This window comes from Elgaria multicarinata, chromosome 6, assembly GCF_023053635.1.
Source record: "Elgaria multicarinata webbii isolate HBS135686 ecotype San Diego chromosome 6, rElgMul1.1.pri, whole genome shotgun sequence".
Classification (NCBI taxonomy): domain Eukaryota; kingdom Metazoa; phylum Chordata; class Lepidosauria; order Squamata; family Anguidae; genus Elgaria; species Elgaria multicarinata.
The window spans coordinates 15,816,059-15,840,122 of NC_086176.1; the positions used below are offsets into that span (position 1 = coordinate 15,816,059).

A 24,064-nucleotide genomic window follows, 5' to 3' on the forward strand; every position below is an offset into this window, starting at 1 on the left:
ATTCTAGGTTCCATGTACATTAATTATTTGTTGCTCTCAATTATTAAGTTCACTTCAGAGACCTTCTTGTGCACAACACATAAAATTCTAATAGATTCCATTGCCAGTTTCCTGCCAGTTTCATTTGTTCATTACAGTAATGTAAGCTTTACCAAAGATGATTTACATACAATCATATTGGAACTCAATTGTCTATCTAGCCATCAACTGATTTATCTATTTTTAAAAATAATGCTGTTTCCCATTGTTCAATCACACTGGAGCTTCCTACATTGAGCAGGGGGTTGGACTCGATAGCCTTTTAGGCCCCTTCCAACTTTACTATTCTATGATTCTATGAGTCTCTTGTAGCTGAGAAACTGAATCCAGGATAGGGATGTCTAAATGCCAGGGTGAAGCTTTGCAGTAAGAGGCTTGCTCAGTTTCCTACGGATCCTACTAAATTCTATGCAACTAAGTAATCAAGTGTAGTTTCAGGATGGGTTGACTGGGACAAGGGGCAGTTTTAGCTGGGTTGCACCCTATATCTTTTCCCATAGACTTGAGTGACTATGAGTGGGTAGGATGGGAATTGTAGTCCAACCCAGCTGGAAGGCACCAGATTGTGGAAGGCTGAAACCAAAGGCCTCATTTTGCTCTGCCAAGTAGTTTCGGATCTCGTTTACATGCATATATTTGCAACAACCAAAGTGAGTTTAATTGGAAAGGTATCTTTAGGCCACAGTTAATTGGAAGGGTATTTTAAGGCCACTCCCTCACCTGGGAGTTTTTAAACTCTTTAAACTCAGTGGGACTTAGATCTGAGCAGATGTGGATAGGATTGCAGTGTGAGTCAACTGCGGAGCGTACACAGACAGAGCCATATCCTTATTTCTCGGCTGCTCAGAATCAAATCATCCTTTCCCTTTCCAAAGAGCACTTGCTGCACCGGAGGCTTTGTGGATAGGATCTGCAGTTGGGCAATGTTTGAAACGAGTGAGTTTGTTTCCATCTCGCTGAGGCAAAGCTCTCAGGAGCTATTACTGTGAGACAGCACTTGTGACATCCCAATCATTAGGCTGTTGCTTTGATCATTACTGCAGAGCTGAAGGCTAGAGTTGCGGGAGAATTGTGGCTTGACTGGATTTGGGGGCTGGATTTTGAGGGCCTGTATGGTTTGGGCCTAATTCCCACACCCAGATGTCAGTTATCAGCTATCTGAAGCCCCCCACCCCACCCCACCCCACAAAGGACCTAAGCTTTCCCCTAGACCCAACCTCCAAATTAGATTACTGCAATGCACTCTGCGTGGGGCTGCCTTTGAAGATGGTTTAGAAGCTGCAGCTTGTGAAAAACGTGGCAGTGGGACTGCCTCCCATGACCCCATAACCTAATGAGAACTGAGCATGCAGTAGCCACAGAATATTGGATGCTCAGCAGAAAAGAAAACTGGAAAACTGGTGGTGGGTGGAATGCAATGCCTTTCTTGAGGCTCTTATAGCAGGAGTTGGAAACTTCTTTTTTCCATTGAGGGTTACATTTCCTTGGAGGTAATCTGTCAGAGGGTGCATGCAGTAGGCAGGGCTGGAGAAAACAGTGATGGGGCCCAGAGGCAACTCTCCCTCCCTCCCTCCCTCCCTCCCTCCACTGTGGAATAGTGATGACCTTGCACGAAAAAGAAAGAAACAGTGTTGGGTGTTGATCTTCACTCACTCTTGTAGGGATTTTTTGAGTCATGTCATTGTGGTCATGATCAGAGACCGTGAAAATACACAGGTCCTGCTTGAGATGAGTCCTACAAATCTCACCCTGCAGGCAAATCCCGGTCCGTGGTTTGCTGCCGGTTTGAAGGAATGAACAACACAGCTGCTGAACCAAACACACACACACATACACACACACACTCACCACTTGTTGCGTTTTCCTAACAGAAAGTACTGCAGCGCTACAAGTCAATACATGGATTAGGCTACCATAGTACCAAGTGAGAGAATATATTGCTAACAACACTCAGGCCCTTTCTACACCTAAGGATTATCGCAGGGAAATGGAGGGATCATCCCTGCCTGCTCTGGGGATCCCCTGTGTGTCATTTAGATGCACGGGGATGATCCCAGGGGAAAAGGCAGGTGTAGAAATGGCCTTACTAACAAAGATGAGAACATGACATAGAAGATCACAGCTCATACATTACCCATGACAGCATTCTGTTGGCAGAGGAGTCCCCCCCCCCCCAGACAGGACTGACCATCCTCTCCCCTTTTCATGTCTTAATATACATCTACCCCCAGACCCAAGGTTGATTATGTTGTCCATTTCAATCACTGATTGGTCCCCATGCCTGTTGTGTCCTTGGCTGTTTGTATCTCCTCCACCATGTCTCTCCTCATTCATCCCCCTGGGTTGTAACCAAAATACTCATTCTGCCAGAGGCGGCATACCATTTGCAGAATGGGACTTCCACACCACCATGTGCAATCCAGATTTTCTCTGGAGGGTCCCCCAACCCTCCAGATGAGATTTGGAACACATGCTGGGAGGGCTATAGGGGGAAGAGGGGATGCAGAAGTCCCATTCTGCAAGCAGTATTCTTCTTCTGGTGGAAAGAGGATTCTGGATCCACCCAAGACCATGGGGCTCATCTACACCAAGCAGGATATTCCACTATGAAAGCAGTATATAAAAGGCAGGAGCTACACTACTGCTTGATAGTGGTATAGAAATGCACTGACAACTGTTGGGGCCCATTGACACATACCATATACCACTTTCATAGTGGAATATCCTGCTTGGTGTAGATGTGTCATGGGCTCCAACAGTTGTCAGTGTACTTCAATACCACTGTAAAGCAGTAGTGTGGCTCCTGCCTTTTATATACCACTTTTTATACCACTTTCATAGTGGAATATCCTGCTTGGTGTAAATGAGCCCCATGTCTTCTATCGACTGTTGTTCATTCTACAGAAACCTCCTCACCATTGGTTATATTGTTCTACTTTTATCCTAACACATCCCCTGTCTTCTCTACTTCCCCGAGTTCCTCTTTTGTAACTTTCTGCACGTACACTAACCTAAACAGCACTATTGCTATGTTGCTGCAGGACTTTATTTCAAACTGTTATTCCCTCTGTCTTATTCCCATCCCAACTCTGTGCCACCATCTCACAAACAATATGCGTGTATGCATAGCATACACAGGTGCGTAGGTTCTACATAGTTTTACATTGATACATCTTCCTTTTTTTTCACACTCTCAGACACATCATCCATCCATCCACTGAGGGATATGGGAATCCACCTGGGTCTGGTCCAGGGGCTGTGCATCACAAGGAAATCTGGCCCTCTTGGGGCTCAACAAATGTCCCCAGAGCCCCTTGCCTGGCTTGTGGATTTCATCTAAATGTTCCCCTTTAAGAATGGCAAGATGCATAAATTGCATAAGCCATAAAGTGCTTACTTATGTGGAAATTGCTACAGATGAACAAATAGGTTGCAGTGGTGAAGAAGAGGAATCCAACCTCATTTAAATCCATTGAGGATTTCTCCCTCCTTCCATTAAGTCATACATATACACAAACACACACCCATCCATTCCACTTGCACTCCCATTCTCTCTCTCTCTCTCTCTCTCTCTCTGTGTGTCTGTCTCTGTCTCTCTCTCTCACACACACCTTCCCCTTTCTCTCTCTCCCCTCTTTTCCTCTTACTCTGCCCCCCACTGTTTTGCCTCTTTCCCCTGCTGAGATCTTGCCAACTCATTGGCTGTCTCCGACCTGCAGTGATCTAGCTGCCATAAGGAAAAAAGAGAGACCAGCTTGCATATACAGAGACCTATTAATATACAAGGGAAGGGGCATGAATGCAAGAGTTGGCACTTTCAATGTTATACTGCTCACAGGAGTAGACCACCTCCAAAACAGATGCCTACTGGAGCTAGCAGGCTGCGCTAATGTCTGCATTGGCTCTTAAACACTGTGAGCTTTATACCAGCCTGGCCACAATCCAACATGGAATTAAGCATGTTTAAGATCATTGACATCAAGCATGGCCATTCTCTGTAGTATGGCAACAGTGGACTGTAGAATAGAACCAGCACTCCGGCAAGTTTAGAGAACCAGCACCTTTGATTTAGAAATTAAGTATTGAAAACTCAAGTCCATTTTTAAGATGGCCATTTGAAAACAAAGGCATCAAGGAATGAAAGGTTTTCACTCTTAAAGGCAGCCATTTTTTTACTAAATAATAATAATAATAAAAATAAAGGTCTGAGCCAAAATTGTTGCAACAGCTTGTCTGAAGCATAGGCTGATTAATATTGTATTTAATCTGTTTTTATGCGTTTTATGCTTTTAAATTTTGTACATTTGTTTTTAATGTTCTGTGTTTTCATCTTTGTAAACTGCCCAGAGAGCGTCGGCTTAGGGGCGGTATATAAATGCAAGAAATAAAAAGAAATAAACAAATAAATTAACAGAATTTAAAATACAAGACCATTTCCCAGTGGCTTTTCTTTATAGAAAAAAAGCTACTGCAGGCAGTTGTAATTTTACACATTTTAAAAAGAGAGAAATGGAAAAGAGACCCTGCACAAGTAGCTATCCAAGCTTGAACACCTAACTTCCCTTCTTTGAAGGGAACAGGGTATGTGTTCATGGAATAAGGCTCTCCCCCCAAACTGCACCTGTGGGTTGGGGACACCTGAGAATGGTAAGAAGGGAGAGCTGATGCAATTCCCCCCCCCCCCCGACGTGAATTAGTATTATTAACATTATTGCATTTTTATCCCACTCCTTTAGCCAAAAAGGCTCCCAAAGCAGCTTGCAAAGGTATTTCCTAAAGCAGATCCTGACCACCACAGGTGTACATTAAAAAAAATGACACAAAAGGAAAGGGGATTGGGAAGGAGGAGAGGGGAAATGCAAATTTAGGCACTAGATACAGAGTTGTAAAGTTCAGTAGGCCATGGGCACTGTGGAAGGGCTTCCGCTTCCTCTCCCTCTCCTTCTAACAGCCTCATACAGATCCAGGCACAATGGAATGCGTGGAGTAGGCAATTCCATTTTTGATGGAAGGGGAGTTGGTGCAGTGCTGGCTCCAGGTTTTTGAGGGCTGTTGGGCAAAACATCATCATCATTTATTTCTTACCCGCCTCTCCGATTGGATCAAGGCGGGGAACAACAAGAAGCATAAAATACATAAAATAGTGGTTAAAAACATGGTATACACTAGGGGTGTGCACGGAACCCCCGCTCCGCCCCACGGGCTGATCCGAAAATTTCAGATCGGTCCGCTCCGCGCCGCTCCACCCATACTCCGCTCTTCTTCGCTGCGGAGCTCCAGCTCCGAATCAGAGCTCCGCAGTGGAGGGGAGTGGTGCCTGGTAAGGCCAGGAGAGGAGGGAGGGGGGATTACCGGGCCCTGCCACCGTCACCGCACGTGCGGCGAAGGCGGCAGAGCCCAGTAAGGGGCCAAGGGGGAGGGGGGCCTTACCTGCCTCCGTCCACGGTCCGTCGGCTTCTTCAATTGAGCCCGCGGTTCAACCAGGAAATCTGGGCCGCAAGTGCGGCCTAGACTTCCTGGTTGAACCGCGGGCTCAATTGAAGAAGCCGAGGGACCGCGGACGGAGGCAGGTAAGGGAGAGGAGGGGGGTTACCGGGCTCTCCCGCTGTCACCGCATGGGCGACAGCGACAGCGGCAGGGCCTGGTAAACCCCACTTACCTTTCCGGCGGAACTCCGGATCGAGGCGAAGGATCCGCCTTCACCTCGATCCTCTTCACCATGCTCCGCCGGCCCCCCAATCCTCTTCGCCTCTGCCTTAAAGGGAGGCGAAGCACCCCGCTGCGCTTCTAATTCGCCGGTCTGATTAGAAGCGGAGCACATCCCTAGTATACAGTGTTCAAAAACATCCTAAAAGCATCCTGAAAACATACTAAAAATATTCTAAAATTCAACTGGGTAGGTCTGCCAGAAGAGATCATTCTTGATAGCTTTCTTGAATGCTAAAAGACTGTCAAACTGACGAGTCTCCTCTGGCAGCCCATTCCACAGTCTGAGAGCAGCAGAAGAGAAGGTCCTCTGGGTAACAGTTGTTAATCTAGTTCTTGCTAGCTGAAGTAGATTCTTCCCAGAGGACCTGAGTGTGCGGGGCGGATTGTACAGGAGAAGGCAATCCTGCAGGTAGCCTGGACCCAAACCATGTAGGGCTTTAAAGGTGATATCTAACACTTTATACTTCACCCAGAAACTAATTGGCAGTCAGTGAAGAGATTTTAGGACTGGTGTGATGTGATCACCTCTAGATGTTCCAGTGACCAAAATCTTCAATGCCCACCTCCCTCAGTGAGTGTAACATCACACCACCGCCATCACCTGCTGCTATTTCTCCTCTTCCTCATTCTCATCGTCCCAACCACTTGCTTGTTTGACAGATAGAGAGCCAGGGAGCAAGGAGACAGTGGCCCCTTCTGCTCCTCCTTCTCACCACCTCCACTGTCTGGGCCAGAATGAGAAGCAGGGAAACAAACAGGTTGCAATGGTGAAGAAGATGAGCCACTCTTGTCAGTGGACCCTACTGGGGCATAGGCCATTGGCAGGTGCCCAACCATGCCTTGAGATGATACAAGTTGCCATCTCTATTCTGAAATGAAGAGTGACTTCGGGTCCAAGCCAATGTCTCTTGTGCACTTAGGCCAGCTTTCCCCAACCAATTGCGCTCCAGAAGGTTTGAGCTCCAACTCCCAGCATTCCTGACCATTGGCCTTGCTGGCTGGGGCTGATGGGAGTTGATGTTCACAACACCTGAAGGGGGAAGAGATTGGGAAGCTTGCCTTAGGCAGTAGAGCCCAACATGTGGGCCAGGGCACAAGAGGAGAGAACTTCTAGCATGTGGTTATCAATAAATTAGTTGAATAATGACAACTGTGCCAACTCTAGCATAATGAAGTGTGCCTACACTTGTGTTTAATTGCTTGTGGTGTGTGTGTGTGTGTGTGTGTGTGTGTGTGTATGAATAATGTCCTTAGCTGTAAGAAATCTTGGAAACATCTGGATTACATGTTTATGTATTTTGACATTCTATACAGCACAAAACTTTGAAGAAGCAGGTAAAATGCTTTAAGAAGCATCTCATTCCATAGTTCACTGGCTGTTGTCCTTCTCCAGATGCCATCTCCATCAGGAGACAGGCTTGTTACAACAAGGGAATAGTGGGTCCCCAGCTATGGATTGTCTTCCTTGGAAAGTTACTAACTTTGATGTCTTTTAGATGCTAGCAATGGATGATCATGTAAGGGTCATACATGGCTCCAGCAGTAAAACCCAATGCATACAGACACTGAGTTCAATGGCACTTACTCCCAGGCAAGTGTGCATAGGATTGTAGCCTCAAATGTTTTACAGAGCTATCCTATGAAAGTTTTCTTGCCACTCCGCTTACATCCCTGACAAAGTGGTAAGTGTAAATGCCCTTTAGCACAATGCCAATTGTGGATACTGGCCTGATGGGTTTCCCTGGAAAACCTATCACTCCAGCATCCTCTGTTGCTATTGCGCTGGAGCTCACATACACTAGCACTGCATTAATGGTAGCAAATGGTGAACTTACCCCAAATGATTTTGTTATTTCTTTGGAACTTAATTAATTCATCCATGTAATCTTGGATGAGAGTTCTCCTTTAATTTGAGGTCTTGTTCTGTGTTTATGAGTTTTGCACACACACACACACACACACACACACAATATCAAACTGCACTTTGGGAGATATAGTTTGGAGTCACGTAATGCATCATGATGTCATGCATCGCCATGTTCTCTACAAATTCCTGATTGGTTGTTTCCATGTGACCTTTCTATTGCCAAACAGTATATGAAGGATATATATACAACCTATGTAGCTGTTTCTTGAAACATCATTAGTTTGTGGGAAGAGTTCAAATGCCAACCTTTCCCTAAAGGGTTAAAGTGACATCATTACATTTCCTCCTGAAATAAAAGGGTTAAACCAACTAACTCAGCACATGCACAGAAATGCGGAGTCCTGATGCAGAATGCACATGCTCCAAAGTTTGTGATCTATTCCAAAATTAATGACAAATTCATAAGGCAGTGATCCAAGCTCACTACAAAGATGAACAAAATTTGGTGGCCTCCCTAGTCAATGACATAATTAGAGATGTAGTATTGGATACTACCCATTATACTCAATGGAGCATGACAGCAGCCCTATGCATTTCTAATCAGAAGTCCCATAGAATTCAATGAGACCTATCCCTAGGTAAGTGTATTTGGTATTGCAGCCCTTAACACAGCTGTTGGTCAGTTCTTACCAAGTTTCTGAAATGAAAGGCACCATGTTTTCTGGCATGGGAGCCATTTTCCTTAGTCTCATGAATTTTGCACAGGTGAAGTAATTAAGTGAATTTGCATATTCAGGGACTGATAGTGCATCCTATACATGTCTGCTTTACTTAGGATGACCATATGGAAAGGAGGACCGGTCTCCTGTATCTTTAACAGTTGCCTAGAAAAGGGAATTTCAGCAGGTATCATTTGTATATATGGAGAACCTGGTGAAATTCAGTCTTCATCACAACAGTTCAAGCTGCAGGAGCTACACTATAGTGACCATATACAAAAGAAGGCAGGGCACCTGCAGCTTGAACTGTGGTGATGAAGAGGGAATTTCCCCAGGTGCTGCATGCATGCAAATGACACCTGCTGAAATTCCCTTTTCTATGCAACTATTAAAGATACAGGAGCCCTGTCCTCCTTTCCATATGGTCACTCTACTTTTCTATGCAACTGCTAAAGATACAGGAGCCCTGTCCTCCCTTCCATATGGTCACCCTACTTTTCTATGCAACTGCTAAAGATACAGGAGCCCTGTCCTCCCTTCCATATGGTCACTCTACTTTTCTAGGCAACTGTTAAAGATACAGGAGCCCTGTCCTCCTTTCCATATGGTCACCCTACTTTACTACTACTGCCACAGACCAACATAGGTAATTTTCTGCGGTTAACAAATATCCCATGAATGTGAGAAATGTGGCATTTTAACTGTGACTTTGGAGTGACCTTCTGAGGGTGGCCAGCCTGATCTCTTCGAGGGACAGTGAAGACTTTGAGCTAAAGCAGCTTTCCCCAACCTGGTGGCCTCCAGATATGTTGCCCATGCTGGCTGGGGATGATGGGAGTTTTAGTTCAACACCTCTGGAATGCACCAGACTAGGGAAGCCTGGCATGATAATGACTAATGGCTGAGCATGGCTTGGGTTTGGTGAATTTCCACTGTTTTATGGGAGCATTTGGTGTTATGCTTTGATTGGTTGATTTTTTTTATGTTTTAAGCTGCACAGGCCAGGAATGATGGCAGGTCCTTGTGGACTGAAAGTGCGGGGTATAAAATAAAACTATCATGAACAAGGAACGGCCCTGTGCTTCACATACCCATCACTTCTTTCCTCTACGCTCCTTGACTGGCAGCTGAAGATGTGAACTGACTGCATTAACATGAATTGGCTCTGAAGTATGGAAGTCATGTCCCTGGTGTTAGATCTGCAGTGGGCCGCCTCTTCATGGGCCCAGGTCACCTCTTGATGCTGCACTCATCAAAAGGATGGGGAGGTGGGGGGAGGTGGGTGAATCCGCCCAGGAGAGGAAAGATGGGAATCCAGTAAAGCACAAAGCCTTAACATCAGAAGGAAAGGAAAACAACAACAAAGAGTCTTGTGGTGCCTTAAGGACTAACGAATTTATCCTCTGGATCACTGGAGTCATGCCAGAATAAATGAATTCATCCTCAAGTTGCCACAAGACTGTTGTTTTTAATGCAAGAGACTAAGGGAACGCCCCCTGGGAAAGAAGGAAAGAAATCTTTTTAAAAAGTGGTTGAGATTTAGGCCTCCACCCAATCCACCCTTACCTGGGAGTAAGTTCCGTGGAAGCCAGGGGGACTTACTTCCGAGTAAACGCGCCTAAGATCCGCCCCTGCTCATCGGCCCCTCCTTATTACTTCGGCCAATCCACTCCTGTTTACACACGTGCCATAAGAAATGGGTCTTCTTCACCGCTCCTTTGACCTTGAATCCAACTCGAGGCGCAGCGAAGCGTGCGCTAATGACCCGCTTCCTCTCTTCGCCTTCCAGCGAGGGCGCCCCTGCCCCACCCCGGCTCCTGCTGCAAGGGCTCCGCTTTTAATTGGATCGCTCCCCTGTCATTCTGCCTGGATGGCTCCCCCTCCCCTTTCTTTGTTGCAACCCGTTCGGGTCGTTTCCTTCCCGTCACGCAAGAGCAGAGGTACCTCCGGAGCCTTTTGGGAAGCTACATCAGCTGACCGGGTCTGCAGCAGACTCAGAAGGAGAGCACTGTTGCAGCATTTTTAATGGGTGTGTGTGTTGGTCTGCTGTTCGTGCGGTGAATTAAAGGACCAGGCGGTTTCCCCGCTCCTGCCCCCTGCCCAAATCCAGCTCACAAGCACAAGCACACACACACCTTCCTTGGTGGAATCCGTTTCTCCCAGCTACGCATCTCCATGGCCTGGTTTACTTTGCTTCTGACACGCCCCGCGAGGGACTGCATCTTGAAAGCCTGACATTCCTCAGCCATACTGTTCCGTTAACCTTCAGACGCCCCTTTGGGGGTGGGGAGAGGAGGAGCGAAAAGGGAGGGCGCAAGGCACACTCCGCCAAATGCACGGAAATGGGCAGAGAGGGGTCCTTCCCTCCGTCCTTAATGCATAAGGAGACCCTCTCCTCTCCTCTCCCCTTCCAGCCCCCCCTCCTTTCTTTTCTCTACCGCCCCGGATTTTGAGATTGTCGAGGCTTTAACAACGAGAGCGAGCGAGCAGTCACGGGGCGGAAGCATGAGAACATCGCTTTGCAGAGAAACTGCTGACTTCGCTCCCCCCCCCCACCTCCTTCCACACGCACACCTCAACGTTACAGCTCTCTGCTCCATCTACACACACACACCCTGCTCGCTTTCCGGCGTTTCCGATAGGAACGATCCTCCAAACTATTAGAAACATACTCGATTTGTTGAGCTCGGCAAAAGCAAGCTCATCACCCGCCCGCCCCATCCTCTCCTGTTCAAACTCCAAGCGGGTACGCCTAATCGGTGGTGTGTGTGTGTGTGTTCTTTTTGATGAGTCCAGACGGCTGTAGGTTGCCAACTCCCGCCCCCCCCCCCCCGTTGAATTACATCCCCTCCTCCCCTGGCAATCTCTCTCTCTCTCCCCGCCAATTGCAGGTGGGCGAACAGCAACCTCCTGCGGCAGGAGCACTCGCTGACCCCTCGCAACCCTTACCGTGGGATGATGGGCGGGAGGGGGGCGGGGGAAGCGAGTGCCAGCCGAGAAATGCCAATCCAGCAGCATCGGTAGCAGCAGCAGCAGCAGCAGGAGGGGGAGGAGGAAGAGGAAGAGGAAGGCGCCAGCGTAGTGTGTGTAAGGAGGGAATAGTGTCGGTGGGATGGTCCGGAAATCCCGTGATAAAAAGAGGGAGTAGAGAAAGTAACGGCGCTGTTCGCTCGCCCTTCCTCTGTTGCTGGCTCATCGCCGCCGTGCCCGGACCCTATTCCAAGCGAGAGAACTTCTTGCGCCGGCTCCTGCCTGCCCGTGCCCTTCAGCAACGCCTTTCGCTCCGGAGGCACACATGGCCCTGGCTCGTACCGGGAGGTGGTTCGACTAGGGCAGCCGGAAAAGCGCCTCGCCTTCGCCTCTCCGAGGAGGAGACTGCAGCCCCGCCGCAGACGCGGAGCCAGGTAGGGTCGCTCGTGTCCTTTGCGGCCGCTTTGGCGGGGCGGGGCGGGGCGCTGTCCAGGGTGCTGATGGTCCCGCGCGCCGCGGCTTGTTCTCAGCTGGAGGCAAGCAGGCACCGCCCGGGCGCCAGGAGGTGTCCTTGGTGCTGAACCCTCTCTCGCCCGTCTTTTGCTCGAACGCCCTGCCGTTGAGAGCCTCTCCCAAGGAGAGACGGGATTTCAGGGGTGCTCGCTGTACGGCGGTAAGCTGTCCGATATGCGGGAGGAACGGCAGCGGGGTGCCGGGGTGGGCTGACGGAAAAGCACCCGCTACTTTGTCGTTGCAGAGATTGGGAGTTGACCGGGTAGCAGCAAGTAGGGGTGGGTGAGCGCTGCTGATGGCGGGATGGGACAAGCTTCGGGATACGTACTGCTTGTTGAAGTCTCTCAAAACTGGACAGGCAGGAATTTGCATTGAGCTGCCTGTGCAAGTTCTCTCCTTGAGAGCTTGATTAGCTGGTGGATTAGTGTATTATCATTTGGGGACCTTGACGCTTTGGTGCAAAATTCAATGCATGACACCCACCCCAATGAGGCTACACCCAGACATTCTTTTTGTGTAGACTCATTGCAACCTCATTGGGATTTGAAGCATGTCTCTCCATCCTTTGGTGCATGCAATGCGTCCCCACTCCAGGGTGTGAGGACAAGATATTTCTTTGATTGCAGAAGTTTGGAGAGGGGGAAATGGCCAGTGGATGCAGCACTGTGTTTTCTTTTAAGTAAATTAAAGAAATTTACTTAATCTCCAGCTTTTATTTCTTTCCTCTAAAGGAAAACACATCTATCTAGATCTCTTCAATACCATCCTAAAATAAAGCTGATTATTTGATTTAAGCAGGATTTTGCAAGAGTCTGGATCTGTTTGTTCCTTGCTCCAGCACCAGTATAATTGGTGAATGGGTCCATGCTGTATCATCCCATCTTATGATCCTATTCACTTCTGGAGATCGTGTCCTGTCAAACAGCTAGATTTGAAGATGTCAAATAATGTTGAGAATTTCGCACGCTCAAACTCTTACTCAGAAGGGGGGAATGTATATTTTGTTTGCTAGTTAACAGTCATAACTTTGCTGCCACAACCTGACATGCCTATGCTGCAATTTCATCCAGCATCAGTGGTTAGAATAATGTCTAATCCCAAGAAAACTTTCTGATGACTTTTAGTGAGATTAACTTCATTTTTGATGGGAGATACATTCAGTCTAACTTTAGGTTTTCCTAGGATATGTGATATTGGCGCCATTCCACTAGCCAATTTGCATTTAATGTCTCTCCCTCCCTCCCTCCCTCATAATGTGTCTGATATTTAACTCAATTTGACTGGAGTGGCACTTCTGGTCAATGATGCAGACATGAGGTTGGCCATTAGGAGATACTGACAGAGCAGCTTGCTGCTGCAAATTCAAGGAGCACAAGCGCTTCAACCTTCAAATGCCCCCCGGGCGCTGCCTCTTCTCTTAATAGTTAGATTCCCCCACACCCTGCACACACACACACACACACACACACACACAACCTTTCAAAACAACCTCTCTCAAAAATCACTAAAGATCAACAAAGTTGGAAATGTTTAACTCTTTACCAATTTCAAAATGTCAACTAAACCCCATGAGTGCTGCATTGAACTGAACAGACCCTTCTAATGGCCTGATATTAAAATGAAACAGGTGCCTCGAAAATTCAATTAAACAGCTTTGTGGGCAAATCTATTTACACAGCAAATGGATGTTCAGTTGCTGCATCTCCCTCCCACTATATGCAACAGAGCTTTGCTCTCCTCAATCTTCTAACAAAGATTCAGATTGAATAGTTTCTAACTCCAGGAATAGTTCCCCATTAATTCAGTGCTATCCCATGACAGTATATCAGCATGAGATTTCTCCCTCCTCCCCTTAAAAATCATGCTACAGTATTTTCAGGAATATACTATGTTCTCTAGCAATCCAACCATGAGCAAGTAACTTCAGCTTCAGTATGAGAAATGGTGTGTGATTTTGTGTATGTGTGGTCAGGGGTGTTGAGCTGAGCTGACTTCTAAAAGGACAAACTGATCCAATGCAGCACTGGAGCCGGAATACTAAATACTTACACTAATCTTTTGTTTTTTGAATTCATCTGCAGGCTGCAACTCAAGGACTTGTCTCCCTCTGACTTGCATGTGAGAACTGATCTGGTGGGAAGGAATCTAAAGCCATCACCATGGAATTTGTAATGAAACAAGCTTTAGGAGGTAAGAGGAAAATGGTACTATTTTCCAGCTGCTTAATGGGAAGAAGGAATCTGAAGCCACCATTATGACTTTTGTAATGAAAGGACAATTGATATGGCTGGTGCCATTGGATAGATCTTGGAGATGGCAGAATTTCATACCTTTTCTCTCTGCAGTGACATTTTCACGGTGATTGTATGTGCGTAAGTGTATGTGTGTATGTGCAAATTTCACATTGGTAATCTAAAGGCAATGTGGTTTGAAGAAAGTCCAGTTTGAGCGACTGAAGCCGGGTGGCATATGTTTGCACATTGACTCCTCATCCCCTTAACATGTGAAACTTGCAATTGATCACTGTTGTTTTACTGTTGCATTTATTTGCTGAATCATGGTGCCAGTAGGGGGCAGCATTGAGAGTTGCCTCAAGCCTGTAGCTGGTTCTTGAACTTCCAGTGTTCCATTCCAGACACAGAGATGCAGCTTGAAACTAGCTTGGAGAAAACCCACATCGGTCAAACCGGTTTCAGGCTGGCTTGTAGTTGCAGTATAGATGTGTCAGATGGCATTTTGACGACTGGCATACACACACTTATATAGAGAATGCTGCAGTAAGAGTTCTAGTGTTGATCATTACAGTGTCTCCTTGTGGTCTGTATTGGCTGGTATCTGATCATTTAATGGATGTTGTATTATATTCATGGGCATGGTACAAATAATTTACAAGAAAATGTACAAGTGAAGAGGCTGTTCTATGACTTTATTATTCAAGTGTCCTTACAGCGGTCTTATTCTCTTCCTCCTGTACCATTACAGTGCACATTTCAAAACGCTCTACCATTGACCAGCATTTTCAAGTCCTATTCAGGCTTGATTTGAAGGTCATTGTTTGACTTTCAGTGATTTTGCAAATCATACGAGGCTTCAATTTTATTCTACATATATATTACGCTGTAAGTGGGAGGATTGTTGTTTATATTATGTGGTGTGGATGTGAATTGCAATATAAAAACACATTATGAAGCTATTTAGTTCATCAGAAACATTTATATTCAATTTAATTCTTCTTTATGTAGAAGGAAATTGAGTTTTTTGCATTTGCAAGTGATTTAAATTAAGATTTTGGTCCTAAAAGAAAGAGGAGGAGGAGGAGGAGGAGGAGGAGGAGGAGGAAAATGAAAATGTTTCTATTCAGGCTGTTTTCATTATAATTTCTTTTGGATTCTTTGGCTACAGTTCTGAACATGCTTAGGCTCCTGAATCTCATTGAATGCATTTGCTTTTAAAGCCATGATCCATCCCTTTGTAAGTGTAGCTGTATCCATGAGGGAGGATTGGCAAGGGACAAAATGGAGCCTCTTGCCTTCTCCGGCTCCTCCTTGGCACACACAAGCACTGCTACAGCATATTCGCCACTGCAGTGTTTAGGAGTCTCATGCATGCCCAGTGTCAATCTTCTCTTCGGTGCCCTGGCCTGGGAGGTATTTATGCTGTGAGGATCAGTGGGGAGGAAGAGCAAGCAGCTCTGATCTTTGGGCTCCTCTCAGTGGTATAGTGGAGCCAGGGCTCACAGGGGTGCAACGCCAGCACTTCTTTTCTGATTAGCAGGGACGCTGATGTCATCTGCCACCCCCTGATGACATCAGCATCCCTGCAAATCAAGAGGGACTTCCCTGCTCCCTCTGAGCTTAGGTGCAATCCTCAGAGTAGCTGGTGTGTGTGTGTGTGTGTGTGTGTGTGTTTGTGTGTATTTTCCAAGCATCAATATATTGTTCCCCACTGTAATGCAATGTCTTTTTTTCAGGTGACTTGGTCCTGAGTGATAGTTAAACCCCATTAGTTTTACAACAGACCTGCTCCACGTGGAGATAGAACTGCTAGAACTGGTTTGTTGATGTGAATCAACACAGTTGCCTGCATTTGTAGACACTCTTTGGGGGATGTGGTTATGGGGAGTGTCATGATGAGCACTGGCACTTCAATGTTTAACACTACACCACTGGCTCCTCTTATGCTTATTCCTGCACCATTAAGCTTGTACAGCAGTGGTACTTGACCCAGTGTCCTCCAGATGTTGTTGCACTACAAATGTCGTAAGCCCCATCCAGCATAGCCAAAGTTCAGGGAGTGTGTAAGTTGCTGTAAAAAACATTTATTTATTTATTTATTTATTAAAACATTTGTATCCCACCCAATATACCACAGCCAAAAACAAAATAAACCATTAATCCAGCTAAAAGCAGTACAGAATTTAAAAGCAGTAAAACCAATTAAAACAGTTCAAACAGTGTGCAAGCTTGGTGCATTTAGCCATCAAAGGCTTTGTTCAAAAGCCATGTCTTTACTTGGCGGCGGAATGAAGTCCGTGTTGGCACCAGTCGGGCCTCCAAGGGGAGGGCTTTCCACAGTCGGGGTGCCACAACAGAGAAAGCCCTCTCCCATGTCCCACTGGAATGTATGTCTTGTGTTGCTGGGATGCGGAGGAAGACTCCTCCAACAGATCTCAAGTCTCAGGCAGGCAAATACAGGGAGAGGTGCTCTCTCAAGTATCGAGGTACCAAGCTGTTTAGGTCTTTAAATGTCATTACCAACACCTTGAATTCCAAGCAGAAGCGTTTAGGTGGCCATTGCAATTCTTTTAAGACCAATGTTATATGGTCTTTGTGGGATGTACTGGTCAGCAGCCTAGACACTGCATTTTGCACTAGCTGCAACTTCTGAGTCATCTTCGAGGGAAGCCCCATGTAGAGTACATTGCAGTAGAGGGCACAAGGTTGCCTATCCCTGCTATACAATAATGGATTGTACCCATAGACATTTTTCATGCATCTTTATTCTATTGAGTTGGGAGTACAATGTTTTGTGTAACTGAAAATGGAGATCTTTTCAAATTCCCCCCCCCCCCATCAAACAAAACCTCTTCATCAACTCTACTGCCACCACTATGCAAGGCAGGACAGTGGTATGCACCAAAGGTCTGCTGTTCATGAAAACACTCAAACAAGACCTGGGAACATGCATAGGTGATATCCTATTGTGAGCATATAGGTATAATTAGGGATACTTCGCAGATATCCATGAAACATTCAGTTGACTTGCAAATTAGGCATTAGAAACCTTACTAGTGAATGAAATCAGGGAGCCATCCAATGGGGAAAGGGTGACTTCAATTGCCTTCACAAAGACTGGATAAATGAATGTTCTGATAATGACAAAGAAATACAATTTCTAGATACCGTAAAATGACTGCACAGTAGAATAGCTGGTCATGGAACTGACCAGAAGGGAGGTGGCCTAATCCTAGCTGGGGCCAGATGTACACCAAGCAGAATATAACACTCTGAATGCGTTTTGAAAATGGTATATGGAATGTGTACAGGGCCCCAACAGTTGTCAGAGCACTTCAATACCTTTCTAAAGCAGTAGGGTAGATCCTGCCTTGTGTCCAGGACCTACTGCAAGATGTGTGGTTTGTTAAACCACTGGAAACAGAAACCACAGTGCTGTGTGACATGAGCAGGAGGGTGTTATTGTGCTTATGTCCTGCTTTTGGGCTTCCCATAGGCATCTGGTTGGCTACTGTGAAACTGGATAGGCTTGTAGTCTGATCCAGCACACCTCTTCTCACATTCTTCTTATTCCATCTATGCATGTGTTCCCAGTTCTGAAGACCAAGGGTGCTTGAGTCTCGTAGAGGTTTGGCAGCTGTGGCTGCATTTAGAGACACAGAGCAGCAGAGAGCTGCTTCTTGGGACACAAACTACCACTTGGGGGCAGATCCTGGCTTTTGGGGGCTCTTAGGCAACAGTGGTCCCCAGTGGAGGCTGGTGGCTCCAATTTTGGTGGGGCTGTGAATCCATTCTGGATTTTAGTGAGTACCAGCTAGAATTCCAAAAGATCTATCCAAGGCACTGAACCCTATCCCCCAAACAACGTCAGCACCTTGGATAGCTCCTTTAGAATCCTGGCTGGTTCTGACTGAAACCCAGAATGGATTCATCACCCCACTGAAATTGGAGTCACCAGCCTCCACTGCTGGTCCCTGTTTAGCACTGCCCATTGGGCCTAACCTCTCCTCTCAGCACACAATGTCCATCTTTCACTCCATCAGTACAACTAAGCAATTTTAGACCCTGGATGTAATGTTCTTCCCGGGCCCTCTTTCTATGCCCATGTGTGGAATACACAATTAACATGTCTCTACTCCCCCACCATCCCCCACTTTACAATATCTTCTACATTCCTGATATGTTAGAACTAACACCACAAAGCCCTGCCTGCGAACTCTGATTAAAAAAAGAAATACTCTGAGCACGTGCAGTTTTGCTTTTTTAAATTGACTTAAAACATAGCCCCATCATGACTACAGGAATAAAACTGAGGTTTTCCCCCAGGCCCTGATTCTAAACACATTTACTTGGGACTAAGCAATTAATTTTTTTTTTTTTTTAGAAAAGGATAATATATATTTACATGTAACATAATAAAATGATCTTCTGTAATCATGTGCATGCCCAGTTAGTGCCTCCTTGATGATCAAATGCTTTAACAAATTAGGAGGATGCTGCATTGATAAGCATCAACCTACAGTCCCCAACACCTGGCACTCTCTGGGTGGTCATCTGCCTCCCCCTCATGGTCTGCAGGGCCTGGACATTGGCCTCAAAGTCCAGCCTTCGTTCCACCACTGTTTGCCCCTCACCCCTTTGTGGCTGTTAAACCAGTTTAAGGCACAAACTTATGCATGTTTAAACAAAAAAGAGTCTTCCAATTTCCAGCATGGCTGGCTGTGAAATGCTGGGAGTTGTAGGACTTTCCCTCCCCCAATCTAAACACACATAATGAGTGTCCCCTTATTAATTTAGTACATTTCTCCACTGCCTAAAAGCCAAAGCTCTCTGGGCATTTCACAAAGTGAAATGTAAATGATATATGCATCATAAAACATAACAAGAAAACACAAAAAAGATCAACACACAATAAAACTAGAGTTGAAACTAAGTCAGAGTCAGCAGCACTGCAAGGATCAACGTACACTCACACAGTATTATTTGATTTCACTTGGAAAGACTAAAAAGCCTGAGAAAATGAAAAGAAAAGGTCTTCACTTGGTGCTGAAAGGACTACAATGCAGGCACCAGGTGAGCCTCTCTAGGGAGGGCATTCTACAGCTAAGGTGACACCACAGAAAAGGCCTCTCCTTAGTGGCCACCCACCTCACCTCATGGGGTGGGGACCCAGAGAAGGACCTAGGAAAACACCCCATATAATGGGAGAGAGAGAGAGAGAGAGTGAATGAGTGAGAGAGAGAGAGCACCAGTGCGGTGTAGTGCCTAAGGTGTTGGACTAGGAGTTGGGAGATCCGGGTTCTAGTCCCCACTCGGCCATGGAAACCCATGGGTGACTTTGGGCCAGTCACACTCAGCCCAACCCACCTCACAGGGTTGTTGTTGTGAGAATAAAATGGAGAGGAGAAGGATTATGTACGCCGCCTTGAACTCCTTCGAGGAAAAAAGGTGGGATATAAATGATAATAATAATAACAATAATAATAATTTAACTCTGAGTAAACACTCATAGAATTGTGCTATTATTATTATTATTATTATTATTATTATTATTATTATTATTTTAACCCATTTGTGTTTGAGTTGGGGAAGAGGTTTAATAAAGATCCAAAGTTCCTTTTTATTCCTTGGGTGGGTGAGTGGGGGGACGGGTTAGCTAGTGGTTGGTAGCATCATAGAAAGTAGCCAAGAGAAGGACCCTCTCCTCCACAGCTGTCTGGGCCAGCCCATTTAGTGAACAATAAGCAGTGGAGCTGCTCCTCCTGCCTTCTCCCCACCCTGCCTGGGGCTGGCTGCTCAGTTCAGCAGTGGCAGGCACCACACCAAGAGCCCCGGACCAGCGCAGCTAGCAAAGAGGTCATGACTGTCATTGGCACTGCACAGTGGTAGCTCCGTTTGGCAGCAGTGCACAGGTGTGGCTCGGGTTGTCCTACACCCAGACGTTAAAACTGTGTACCTGCACTGGGACTATGTTGGGCATGTCCAAGACATGCAGAACATCACAGGTCAGAGGTTGGCGATGCCCCTCCCCCTGAAGACATGGGCCGCTGACAGCTGTCTGACAATGCTAACTCATAATGCCAGCCCTGCTGCCAATAGAGAGTTTGTTTATGGATATCCCTACCAAAAGGGGTGGGTCTTTCCACTTGATTGGCACCTTCTGGGAGGGAAAGAACTCATTTGGTGGGAAAGACCTGTATTATCAGCCCCAGCCACATCGTGTACACATGCTAGTGTGCGCATGTGCAGGGCTCAAGACCATGGTGGTCACCTGTGTTGAGGATTCAGCCCGTGCACCTCCACCAATGAATTGGACCTTAGGAGGGCCAGAACCCACTGTGAGTTTGTGATTCATTAAGATAAGTGAGCGTATGACTAACGTGCAGGATGCAAGAAATCCCACTGGCTTTGGTGATACTATTTATGTCCTTTTAATTAGCCCTGTAGTTCCGTTCTTCTCAAAAGAGAGTGGATCTTTAAAAAACAACAACACACACCAGCCTGGCCAATCAGCAATTTAATTGCTGCTTTATAATATAAACTTACTCACACAACCCACTTGGGTATTGCATCACCAATGAGACCTCAGTGTGAGCTCTGGTCTCGTTCAGGCTAGACATGCGATGGCGTGTAGTATTAAAAGCAACATTAGCACCTCTGCATATGCTTTGTGCAAATTTCATCTGCCAACATGTTGGGGAAAAGGGTGAAGTGAGTCAGGAAATCAATACAAAGTACGGAGGTAATGCGCACAAGGCAGTTTGGAAATGCGCTGAGAATACAACTGTATTTTCCCACTTTGGAGCAAACTGAGGTTATAATAACAGGTTCAGTCTCGATTGATTTGTTTGGCAATTTTAAATTAGCTAATTTCAAACTACTTGGGCTCAGTCGGTGTACAAACACATCAATACCAACAAAACAAAACAAATTACATCTAGCGAGGCTTTTTGATGTGCATTTTAGAATGTGGCTCGGTCATTACCCAGACACAATGACAACTCTTCTTATGGGTTACTTAGTGAGACTTTGCAGCACGCAGAGAATTCTGGAACTTATTTGCAGCAACGTTGACCTTGAAACAAGGGCAAACTTGCAACCAGTGTCAAGGCAGGCGTAGGAATGTAGTGTGATGTGAGGTTAAGGAAGCAAATGAAACCAACAAAATGCGATTTTAGCGGGGAAGGCCATAAAGTTGTCTTGGAAACTCTTACAGATCTGGAGAAGAGATTGAGGAAAAATGGAAAGGAAATAAGGGGCATGCAAGAGACTATTTTGTGCTTGAGGTGGCAGATCCAGTTCTCACCATATGAAAATACAGTAGTGATAAATTAAATAACAGACAATCTGGCACTCTTTAATGGTGCCCTAAGGCCATGCCAGGGAGTAGGTTCCACTGAACACAATAGGGTTCATTTCTGAGTCATGTCTAGGATTGCAGTGTAAATCTGCTGTCTGTGACTGCAATGCTGCATTGTATCACCCTAAAGCCAGCCCTATACAGAAAGACATAATGGATAAATCTGGCTAAAATGACAGATAGATGAAACATGTCCATTTTTATCTGCATCCCCACTCTCCCAGACAAATAGACAAATTTGCATTCGTGTGATCAAATGGCTTCAAATGCGATCATGCCATTAGATTATATTGCTGCACTGTTCTACTTTTGGTAGCTATTTAGATAATAAATAGAGGCATTGGAACCTGAACAGAATTTTGCAAGACAGAAGGAATTAGAAGCTGTCTAGAGATCTTCCCTATACAGCATAGGGAAATTTGGATTTAATCCAACCCTTCTGTGATTATCCTCTGCATCAATTTTTTTCTTTTTTTTTTTTACTAGTCAGGGTTTTGTAATGCTATACGTTTATAAACAAGGTACCCAGTAACAGCTTATGAAATGACTCTGAGGGTGAATTAATTGTAGGATTGCAATGTGGCTAATGGTGTTATGATGAACATTTTGGGATATTAGGTTATCCGAAAGACCATCCTCACCCAGATGAACCTGCTCAGATCTTAAGATCAGCCAGAAAGCCCCTGCTGATAGGCCCACCATCCAGTCAGGTTAGCAGCAGTAGAGGCTGGTGGCTCTACTATCAGTGGGGGCAGTGAATCTGCTTTGGATTTCGGGCAGAACCAGTCAGAACTTTGAAGATTAAGGCACCATTGATAGCTCCCTTAGAGCTTTGTCTATTTCTGGCTGAAAACTGGAGTGGATTCACTACCCCACTGAAATCAGAGCCACCAGCCTTCCCTGGTTAGCAGGCACAGGAGACAGAACCTTTCCAGCAACCCGCCCCCCACTTTGAAATTCTCTCCTAAAGGATGTGCATTTGGCCCCCTCTCTGTTTGCTTTTAAGCAGGCCTTAAATACCCTTTTTTGTTTCAATCCACTTTTTATTGAAACCATGAATAGGATTTGAAATGTTATTTCTCTCTGCTGTGAATGGTGAGATTGTTGTTGTTGGTGGTCTGACTGATTTTTTTTAATGCTGCTGCTTTTAATGAAATGTTTTGTTATATATTGGTTTTCAAGGGTTAATGACAAACTTCACCAAGCTGGTGACCTCCAGATATATTTTTTTTTACTCTGTTCAACTCCCAATGGCTTGGAATTCTGGAAGTTGTAATCCCAAAATCTGGAGGGGACCTCAGAGGGCAAGACTTTGATAATATTCAAAGTAAGCCACCTTGAGAAAACTGTTATTGTGATAGGTGGTATATGAATTCTTAAATAAAGTATTGGTTTGTGTGTTCTGATATTTAAATAAATGTCTTTTTCTTTATTTCTTTTTTTAAAAAAGGACAAAGGTCCCCCTTAATCTCTTTTGATTCCCCTGCAAACATTACATAGTTTCATTGCTTGAACTCATTCTCTCCAGCTTTTCCCTGAGCAAAGACAATTCTTAAAATCCCTGCTAGGTGGCATGGTAAACCACTCCAGAGCATGCCTTGTGATTGGAACAGACTCCTGAAGCGACTGCCTTCTTGCAATATTCCCTTTTTAAACTATTTATTCCTAGGATTCTTTGCACAATATCGAAGAAATACAAGTAGCATAGAAAGCAGAAGGGTCAGGGAAGAGAGAAACGTCACGTGCTGGAGAGAAAATAACATAGAGGAAAGGGGGAAAGTGTGTGTGTGTGTGTGTGTGTGTGTGTGTGTGTGTATGTATGAGATAGAGAGAGAGAGATTGAGATTTAATTCTACAGGAGCGACTGGAATGTTGCAGTTGCAAATGAAGAAGGAAAGGATTTTGCACAAACCAAAGAAGAGAAGCAAAAATGTATTGTGGGAGAAGTGAAGTTACTCTTCAATGCCACCTGGTTTTGCCCATGTCAGACAAAGAACTTCTTCTTCTTCTTCTTCTTCTTCTTCTTCTTCTTCTTCTTCTTCTTCTTCTTCTTATTATTATTATTATTATTATTATTATTATTATTATTATTATTGCAATACTGTGTGAACTAGCTAGAAGACAGTGTGGTGTAAACCTTTCAGGTTTATATGGATTTATGAGGCACCTTTACACAGTGTATTCAATCAACTATAAAAGACAAAATAAAGTGAGTTGTCACCACCAACCCCATCAAAACACACACACACACACACACACACACACAAATATAAGCATACATATATAACATCTTAAAAAAGCCAAGCCGGTTTGGAGACCAAGGAAATGCTAATTAGGCAGAGATATTTCAGAAATGATCAGATTAGACAAGCGTATCTGACACTTTATTGACAGGTTGTTAAAATAGTTCCAGGCCTTTGCAGGGCGTCAGGAGGCTGCTGCAAAACAAACGAAGGTGCACAGTACAGGTTTTCGGTGTTCTCTTGAAAAAGTAATGTAGTGCTGTGTGCATTGGGTGAAGAATTCAGGAGTGAAAAGATTGCCATGGGACTGATACCAGATAATTATAACAATAGTTTGTAAGCCCTTCTATGGAGTTTCTGTCACTGCACCAGATTCTCTCTTGGTCCATCTTTACCATCTGCCTCCCTAA

The 24,064-nt window shown here is 45.4% G+C and overlaps 1 protein-coding gene across 1 annotated transcript in view; it reads left to right on the top strand.

Annotated features, from left to right (window-relative positions):
• Positions 1–13,739: 13,739 nt before the first annotated feature.
• The window catches only part of CPLX1 (complexin 1), a 162,702-nt gene continuing 152,377 nt past the window's right edge, over positions 13,740–24,064 (top strand). The window contains exons 1-2 of the mRNA XM_063129107.1: positions 13,740–13,761; positions 13,899–14,007. Of these exons, the coding sequence (XP_062985177.1) occupies positions 13,977–14,007 (31 nt within the window). The 5' untranslated portion in view covers positions 13,740–13,761; positions 13,899–13,976. The remainder of the gene's footprint in view (positions 13,762–13,898; positions 14,008–24,064) is intronic.